Raw genomic sequence first — 9,704 nt, 5'->3', positions numbered from 1 at the left:
TACTATTTCCGTTTTTTAAACCAAGCTACACAGCCTTCAACTTTAACATCGGCAGATTTTGAACATCATGTGTAAAAAGTATATTTTGTAAGTGATGAATATATATTAACCTAAACAATGGTTAAAAGATATCAGTTATAGTTAGGCTAAATTGTATTAACAAACTACACACATACACACACACACACACACACACACACACACACACACACACACACACACACACACGCATACACGTCACGTGGACACGCCTGAGCCAATAATAAGACAATTCTGGGAGGCTCATGGGCGCGTCGGGGTGTTTGGACTCGTGTGGAATCAGTTTATCTGCTCTTTTTAGGTGCTTAGGCTTTTTATGAAAAGGAGCCACACGTCTAGATGTCCAACGGGCTATGACAACGTCACTGCTCCTGCGCCCGCGCTGGATCGACCCGGTCATGTTTCTCTATGAAAACGGCGGTGCTTCAGACGACGCAGGCAAGACCATGGATGCATTTGTAGGGGGCAATTTTGCGCCGAGCTCCTGCAGAAATATTATGGCTCCCAGCACTGCTTACATGTCGAGCGACGTAGCTACACCAGTATCTGGCGAGCCTGGAAAGCAATGCAGCCCATGCTCGGCCACGCAGGGATCTGGAGGTGCTTCGCTGCCTTTTGGCTATTTTGGCGGCGGTGGATATTATCCGTGTCGTGTGTCCCATCACCACGGGGGCGGAGGTGGGGTAAAATCATGCGGTCAGTCCCCTGCCTCAGCAACTTCGCCTTACGGGGACAAATTCATGGATATGTCAGCCCCGTCGGCTGAGGATTACGCTGTCTCAAGAGCCAAGGAGTTCGCATTCTACCAGAGCTACGGCACAAGTCCGTACCAGCCCGTTCCCGGATACCTGGATGTACCCTTAGTGCAGGCTGTAAGTGGGCCAGCGGAATCCAGACACGAGCCCTCTTTATTGCCTGTGGAAAGTTATCAGCCGTGGGCGATCAGTACTAGCGGATGGAACGGCCAAGTTTACTGCGCCAAAGATCAAGCACAGACAGGGCACATGTGGAAATCTATACCAGGTATTAGGAACTTATATCAAGGGATTTATTTGTCGAATTTAAATGGATTTGCTGAGCAAAAAATTCTGTTGACTATTTTAGCTGCTGTATGACGACTAACTACTGATGCATCTTAATAAAATGTAGATAGCGCAACACCAATCGTTATATTGAATAATTACATTTTGTGGTTTTATTTAAAAAAACAAAAGAAACACATTACGCATATATAGAATTGTAGACTAATTTGTTAAACCATCTGGTTTCTTTTGTTAGACGCAGTGCCTCAAGGAGGGCCAGAAGCCAGTTCGTTCCGGCGAGGCAGGAAGAAGCGCGTGCCATACACCAAGGTGCAACTGAAGGAGCTGGAGCGCGAGTACGCGGCCAACAAGTTCATTACCAAGGACAAGCGCAGGCGTATATCTGCTCAGACAAATCTGTCCGAAAGACAGGTGACAATCTGGTTTCAGAACCGACGAGTAAAAGAGAAGAAGGTTGTCAACAAATTGAAACACGACAGCTAGCCATCTAAAACAAAAATGGACGTATGTCGATGAATTTGCATAAACTTAAACCAATGTGTTTGGATATCATAAAGAGTACAGATATTTCAATTATTTCACGTTAGCTTGGGCAACTGGATTGCAGGATTTGGACCCAATCGGTTTAACAGTGAAGTGGAGTGGCATTTTCATTATTTCCGACAGGTATTGGAGCTTAATCTGTATAACTACAGCTCAGGTTACAACATCACTAGCTATGTTCTTTAAAGTAATATGGGTCACTTCCCACAAAAAATCCCACAGATACAGATGTTTGCAGGAATTTCAGCTTTTTAATGGCTCCGTTGTCGACTTTATTACACTCAGTGTTTTGCTTGCTGTATCAGGGTTTTTAATCTCAACCCTAAACGAGCAGAAAACCCCAAACAGCCTTACTATTTCATGTACAGGAGCCCATGTGCATTTGTCTTTCTGGAGCCCTTATCAGTTACAAAATCGCAGTGTCTCTAACGTCAAGTCAGCATGTATCTCAATTTTTCTTCACGTTCGACCAAATAAACTGCTTATTTGATTACTATATTTTTTATTTTGTGTCACGACGACGACAAATACTGACTAAAGTATTTACCAAATGCACTCGCGCATTTTTGTGATGTTTAAGCTACCTAATATTCATATCTGAGATTGCTAAACATTTGTCATCTTGTCGGTAGAAAAAAATCACTGCGCAGGAAATTTGCATTGCTTCTAAATCTGCACTAAAACGAGTATTCACACTGAACAGCACACAGTTTTGAAAGATTTGCAGTTTTGTGAAAACGTTTTGTTAGATTGTAAGTCTTCGACGTGTATACCTTATAGGTCCAGTAACATCAGCAAATGTAAAAGAGGCAATTTAATTCGGTCAATAATTTAAAAAATACTGTATTTAGCATAAACCCAGTTAAACAGACGTTTTGTTGCCGAGTCCTAGCTCATGTGATAGAGCAACATTGCCACCTGCTGATGTATTTGTTATAATTCACTCCTCATTAACTGCATATAGACTACTTTACAAAAGAGTAGTTTCTGGTCTGTTTTCTTAAGTAAAACGTGACAATTGACTGGAATTTAAGAACAGCGAGTCTCAAGTTTTATACGCACCATCATTTACTTTGACAAAAGATTTTCATGTAGTAATGTTTTACATAGTAATAGTAAAGTAATAGCAACACACGCATATGACAATAATTTTATTATATTATTTTAAGATATTTGAACATTAAATGGACTTCGTACTCTGGTTAGTAAAATCAATTAAAGGCTAAAACTAATTCATACAATTCATAAAAAGTCAAATGTTTTTGTAAAACGTAAAGAACGCAAAACACTTGGGTATGGTATGAGCAGTGTACTACTACTACTACTACTTCTACTACTACTATTACTAATAATAAATATCTCAATGTGCATAAACTTTAGGATTGTTAAAGCATAAATTATAGCATAAACTTTCCATCCCTGGTAAGTAAAGGGTAAAACTGATGAAGTGCAGTGGGAAATGGCACACTCCATTTCGAATCCTTACGCTCCTTCATGCATGTTACAAGCAAAAATAAGGACAATTACTAAACTGACGAATATTTTTAAAGATCTAAAGTTGTTAAATTGGCAGTTAGCCAAGAAAATTATTACCATATTTTAGTATTATAAATTGTCATACTTTGACTTTTAACTTAAAATACAAAATACTAAAATTTAAAAGTACTTAAAAATTCTACAATCAAGAATAATCTCGTTTTTTATATTCGTATACCAAAAAGTTATCTGATATTAGTATATTAGTAGTAATTTTTTTTAAATACATATTGGTTACAATAGCAGAAATGAAACTTTACAGCTGTTCATCTGATTTCACGGTCTTCTGATATGTTTATGTATTTTGTTTATTTTGATTACAATTTATTTAGGTAAATGATTGTTAAGAATCGGGATTTACACCTTTTTGCTGAAAGCAGAGTTTCTCCCTCATCGTGGTGTAAATCTCCATCATACAATCTGTAAATGTATATGTTGTATTAAATGTATTTGTTCATTCGTAATATACAACTGAGTGATAGTAACTAACGCACTGACATAGCTAAATTAACGTTGCTGACCTGATACCAGGTACTCCTTATTAGCATGTGGTGAAATGCTTATTATGCTTTTCTTAAGTTCTTAATGCATATACCACCAATACCATAACTTAATATTCATCTACACATGCAAGCATTTCCCTTGCATTCCTATAGTACACAAACTTCACCATGAAATTTATTACAAGTAAGTCGACTTTACTATTTCCACATTCGCTTTCAATTTATTTTATTCTTATATACAGGCAGACTGGCTGCCCTAAATTGTCTCTATAAGTAAACAATGCCCTGCGTTTTCGTATATTTGAATGTTTTGTGTTCACCTTGTTTGTTTTAGCAAAGTGTAGAAACAGGCACACCCTCGCATCTACACACACTTCAGAATTGCTCACCACCATTAAGACTGCAAATTTATTCATTCGTACATTTTATGTAAATTGTAGTATTCGTTTATGTAACATAAACAACATTAAAATAACAACACATCTAACAAAACATAACTTAAAGGTAAACAATGAAGAGTAAACAACAAAATCACAAGGTGCTATAAAATCACATAAGTAAAATAATAAACGTTTATTTTAAATCGTGGAATTGATAAGCTGTAGGAAAGACCTTGCATTAGGTGTTAGATGTTAGATGTAAAAATTAAGCAAAAGAAAAAACATAGCTAATTCTTTTAACCATTAGGTTAAAAGCCATCCACCCATAACCATCCACCCATTAACGAGTGAAAGATTAATTGTGCGCCTATGGGCTTAATACGTAATAAATAGGAATTGCAGTGTAATGTATAATGTTTTTCATGCTTTTTTAACCGATAATTTAAATACTTATCGGTTATAGGTTTTATAATAATTATTTGCCTAATAATACTTTGTGGAATAATAATGTTAAAATGTATGTAAATATGTACATACAGGTGCATACATACGTACTTAAATATGTACATACATGAACATACAAATGTACAAAATTGACGTTACGTCATTGTTGAAATCACTCGTAAAAATATTTGTCCCTACATGCAGTGCTCACTTTATGGAGAGGAAATTTATACAGATAATCAGATGTAATCCTAGATCCACAAAAACAGCTGTCCACACTCCAGTGTAATCGGCCTACTGACAGCTGTGAAAAAAGTAGCTTTAAAATTGCCTTTTTAAAGCTTTACTAGAACTAATTAAAGGGACCAGGAAAATATATTTTGCGGTTTTTGTAGTCACATAAAACAAAATTTAAGTTTTTAAGAATGTTTGGATAGAAGCATATGAGGCAATTAAACCCACCTACACTGTACCTGCTGTCAAACATGCGGTTTTTTTCTGTTGGAACTGGTGCATTGTATAGAGTAAACAACAATTAAGCAGGTTTACGTAAGCGCTTTAACAGGCAATGGCCCAAAATGTAAATTAAAAATGTTTTAGAATGCCAACCTAATAAAAAAATAGGCTTTTGAAATAGCCTTTATTAATTTCCTAGACTTTATCTCATTTTGTTATTTAGAAGGATGCTTTGTTACCGCTGTAAAATAACGAACTAACTGAATAAGTACATAAATAAATTAAAGATAATAATTTTAAGTGAATGGTTTACTTAGGACTTACAGTCCTAAATGATTACGCCAGTTATTTTGGTTTAATTAAATGAGTAGTACATTTAATTTTTTACTATAACTTGAGCTTATTATGTCCGAAGCCTAAATTATTTACTACAATAGACTATAATAAACTTAGACAAACACAAACTTAATTAATGAATTAAGATATAAATTTTTTATTATTATTTACTTTTTGTTATTATTATGGCTAGTCAAACGTTTTGCCATCGGTTATCCTGTGGTGCGTTTCCCGATAACGATTGATCTTAGCGATTTACTAACAACTTTAAGAACGACGTAACTTTAAGAACGCCAGTTTTGGGAGTGTTTCCCAAAAACCCCTTAAGTCTCTGAAATTACAAACGAGGTTCAAGTCGTTCTTTGTTGACTCCGCCTCTGAAAAAGGCACTGCCAGTCGAAAACTGAATCACCGATTACCATACAATTTCTCATTGTTATAATCACAAAAAGCAAATAATTCATTAACAAAACATTTTTTTAAAACTACTAACCAATAGGTCTTTAAATTACTGATATAAAAACATTACATTTGCAATTGCCATTTATCGCATATCAAGCCTATAGGCGCACAATTAACGTTTCATGCATCAATGCAGAAGCATGGCAAGTCTACAGCGCAAACTGGGGCACAATTAAGGAAAGAGAGGCCTAAGACAGGTGAAGGTCAGTTATCGGCAACAGGCCTTACTCTGGAAGAGGAAACAACACTAGGCCCAACAGTGACTGAAGGGATATCTGGGGGAGTAGATGTACAGTGGGGGAAATAAGTATTTGATCCCCTGCTGATTTTGTAAGTTTACCCCCTTACAAAGACTTGAACAGTCTATATTTTTTATGGAAGGTTAATTTTAACAGAGAGAGACAGAATATCAACAAAAAATACAGAAAAAAAACATTAAATAAAAGTTATAAATTAATTTGTATTTAATTAAGGGAAATAAGTATTTGATCCCCTACCAACCAGCAAGAATTCTGACCCCCACAGACCGGTTATGTGCCCATGAGGCACACAAATTAGTCCTGTCCCTGTATAAAAGACTCCTGTCACAGAATCAGTTTCTTCCATTCAAATCTCTCGACCACCATGGGCAAGACCAAAGAGCTATCAAAGGACGTCAGGGACAAGATTGTAGACCTGCACAAGGCTGGAATGGGCTACAAGACCATCAGCAAGAAGTTTGGTGAGAAAGAGACCACTGTTGGTGCGATAATTCGAAAATGGAAGAAATACAAGATCACAGTCAATCACCCTCGCTCTGGAGCTCCATGCAAGATCTCACCTGGTGGGGTAAGAATGATTCTGAGAAAGGTGAGGTCAGTCCAGAATTACACGGGAGGAGCTTGTCAATGATCTCAAGGGAGCTGGGAGCACAGTCACCAAGAAAACCATTAGTAACACACTTCGCCGTAATGGATTGAGATCCTGCAGTGCCCGCAAAGTCCCTTTGCTCAAGAAGGCTCATGTACAGGCCCGTCTGAAGTTTGCCAATGAACACCTGAATGATTCAGAGAAAGCTTGGGAGAATGTGATATGGTCAGATGAGACCAAAATTGAGCTCTTTGGCATCAACTCCACTCGCCGTGTTTGGAGGCAAAGAAATGCCCGGTGGGGATGGTGTTCTTGGGGTCATATCCAGCATTTCTCTGCTCCCAGCTCCCTTGAGATCATTGACAAGCTCCTCCCGTGTAATTCTGGACTGACCTCACCTTTCTCAGAATCATTCTGAGTCCTGCCCCTTTTCTTTTAGCCGGACTTGCAAAGTTATGCCATTTTCAGTTTTATAGAGCATTTGGGTAAGTTCTTAAGCGAAAAATTTCGTTTGCCATTCTTCTGAATTGATGAATAAAAGGTTGTGTGCCTATATTATTTTGATATGCGATGGATATGAATTGCAAATGTAATATTTTCATGCTTTTTCCCAGTAATTTAAAGACCTATTGCTTATTATCTTAAAATGACTTGATTAGTGAATTATTAGCTTTTTGTGATATAATAATAAGAAATTGTATGATAATCGATGATTCAGTTTTCGACTGGTGATGCGTTTCCAGCGGAGCTCCAGAGGTGCAGTCAACAAAGAACTATACTTGAAACTCTTTCGTAATTTCGGAGGCTGGTGTTACGTCGTTTTTAAAGTTGTTCGAAAATCGCTTAGATCAATCGTTATTGGGGAAACACACCCCAGTTTAATGTATGTTATATAGAATTACTTGTTTTAGTGTAAATTTTTTTCTGAACTTTAAAAAAAGGCAGATATGTAATTTTTCTAACAATTGAACTATTATTAAATGTTTCCATGGTATGGTTTTTAAAAACTTTTTTTTGACGAATCGCTTATAAATTCTAGACACATATCGAACTTCTTTTAAATAAATATCTTTACAGTTCTAAACATGTTTACATTGGAAATGATTTTATTCACTGGCCCACTGTTCTTTACAATGTGCCTGGTCACCAAATTTTATTGTTCTTGTCTCTTCATTTAAAACTAAATGTTGTACCCATTTCTCACACTTTTTCTGTTCAGAGTAGTGCTATGTACATTTAAAGTAGAAAAACGTGCGTAAGGGATTGATAAGAACTTTAAAAACTTCGTATTTGTGTGGCGTCTGTAATCTCTTCCCCGTCTTTTCTCCTTCCTCGAACTTGAAAAACACTGCACAGCCAAGACTACGGTAATCAAATTGGAGGAAAGGGGGTCGGGCTGGAGGGTAATTGCAAGACATCCTGGCGCAACAGTATAAATGTAAGAGAACACAAATGGGATAAATACAGTATGAATAGAAGAGTTGAAAGAGTTGAAACCACTGTTTAAAACGTTTTTGCCCATACTGTTTGAAATAAAGCAATAAGCCACGAGAGGCCGTGCATTACTGTGATTTCTTCCGCGACGCAAAATAGTTCGATTAACAGTGTTGCTAGGCAACATGAGGGCGAAAATAACATTAATTTTTTCTAATCAGTGGCGTATTAATATGGAATGATGTGAGGTGGTCATAGGTGTGCGTTTATCGGGGATTTTACAACGGCTTCGAACGCGGCTAAGCCAATCAGATTTTAGGACCGGAACTATCCGTTTTATAATGTGTATTATTACCTATGACCACCTCACATCATTCCATATTAATACGCCACTGAATAGAAAAAATTAATGTTATTTTCGCCCTCATGTTGCCTAGCAACACTGTTAATCGAACTATTTTGCGTCGCGGAAGAATGATTTATTGTAAGTTTATACACAATAAATACATTTATGAATTAAACATTGTTGTATTTATTATATGTTATGTTGACCGCCGTTTTATAAAAGCAATAAGCCACTCGAGACCGTGCATTACTGTTATGATTTTAGCACGGGGAAAGAAGTTTTAGGCACTCCGCTTCGCGTCGTGCCAAAAACGTCATCCCCGTGCTAAAATCACAGTAATGCACGGTCTCTCGTGGCTTATTGCTTTATTTTAAATTACTTTTTAACACGCCGTACAGAGGTGCGTTCCCGATAACGATTGATCTTAGCGATTTACGAACAACTTCAAGAACGACGTAACTTTAAGAACGCTTTTGCGAGTGTTTCCCAAAAGCCTTCCTAATAGAGCTGGGCGGTTCCTGAATCACCCGGGTTAATGATTCGAATCTTTGTACTGAATCAGGAATCACGAGTCCGAGGTCTCAATTAACCCGGATCCTATGAGTCCTCTGACTGGCTGCTGCCAAGTTCACACTACGCGACTTTCCAAGTCATCAGGTCGCTGTACAGTTCACACTACACGACTGAATCTCCTGCACTCGGGAGTCTTTCAGTCGGTGTATATTTCACACTACACGACTGATCGGTGATAGGGGGTTTCACACTACACGATCCATCACCAACTGGAATCGCAGGCGAGCTTCTCTGGTCTCCCTTTTTTCTGAAGTGACGAGAAGTTTAATGATACCACGTCCAAAAAATGAACGTCAACAAGTAGCGAGAGATCAAAGGGTTTGTGCGCTGATGTGCAGCGTAATATCAAGGAGAAAAATAAATGAATCTTAGTGGATTTGGCAACACGAACAGTATATAGCTTGTTCTGTAGTAAGTTTTGCAATGCAGCGTGGGTATTATGTTTTGTAGAGGACGATCAAATCAGAAATACTGTAAAACGTGTGTGTGCCGGTGTATCCTGATATAAACTATATTAATTAAGCCCCTGTCCTCTCCTGCATTTCCCCTCACGCTGTATCCTGTGTTCTCATTGGCTGTTCGACATGTCACTCATTCCCAGTTGCCCGTCTGAGATCAGATATCTGACCTGCTAGAAAATTCAATCCAGTCGCCGAGCGCTCGGCGAGCCGGTCGGGTCGAGTTGTTGGATAGTTCACACTTAGCGACTGAGAGCCGAGTTTTGATCGCCGAGCAAACGCTGAGTTGCTCCCGACCCGGA

The 9,704-nt window shown here is 37.9% G+C and overlaps 1 protein-coding gene across 1 annotated transcript; it reads left to right on the top strand.

Annotated features, from left to right (window-relative positions):
- The first annotated feature begins 392 nt into the window (after positions 1–392).
- On the top strand, positions 393–1,565 carry hoxa13a (homeobox A13a). Its single transcript, XM_062990188.1, has 3 exons — positions 393–692; positions 741–1,062; positions 1,318–1,565. Exons 1-3 carry the CDS (start codon positions 393–395, stop codon positions 1,563–1,565), a joined length of 870 nt encoding a protein of 289 aa, XP_062846258.1.
- Positions 1,566–9,704: the final 8,139 nt, after the last annotated feature.

Source organism: Trichomycterus rosablanca, chromosome 2, assembly GCF_030014385.1.
Source record: "Trichomycterus rosablanca isolate fTriRos1 chromosome 2, fTriRos1.hap1, whole genome shotgun sequence".
Lineage (NCBI taxonomy): Eukaryota > Metazoa > Chordata > Actinopteri > Siluriformes > Trichomycteridae > Trichomycterus > Trichomycterus rosablanca.
This window is presented reverse-complemented; position numbering and strand designations above follow the sequence as displayed.

What these genes read in the sequence shown, in the direction of transcription:
- hoxa13a (XM_062990188.1), top strand. Translation starts at nt 393, where the DNA reads ATGACAACGTCACTGCTCCTGCGCCCGCGCTGGATCGACCCGGTCATG. An exon ending in GTGGATATTATCCGTGTCGT is followed by an intron (nt 693 to 740) that starts GTGTCCCATCAC and finishes TCATGCGGTCAG; the next exon opens with TCCCCTGCCTCAGCAACTTC. An exon ending in CATGTGGAAATCTATACCAG is followed by an intron (nt 1,063 to 1,317) that starts GTATTAGGAACT and finishes TTCTTTTGTTAG; the next exon opens with ACGCAGTGCCTCAAGGAGGG.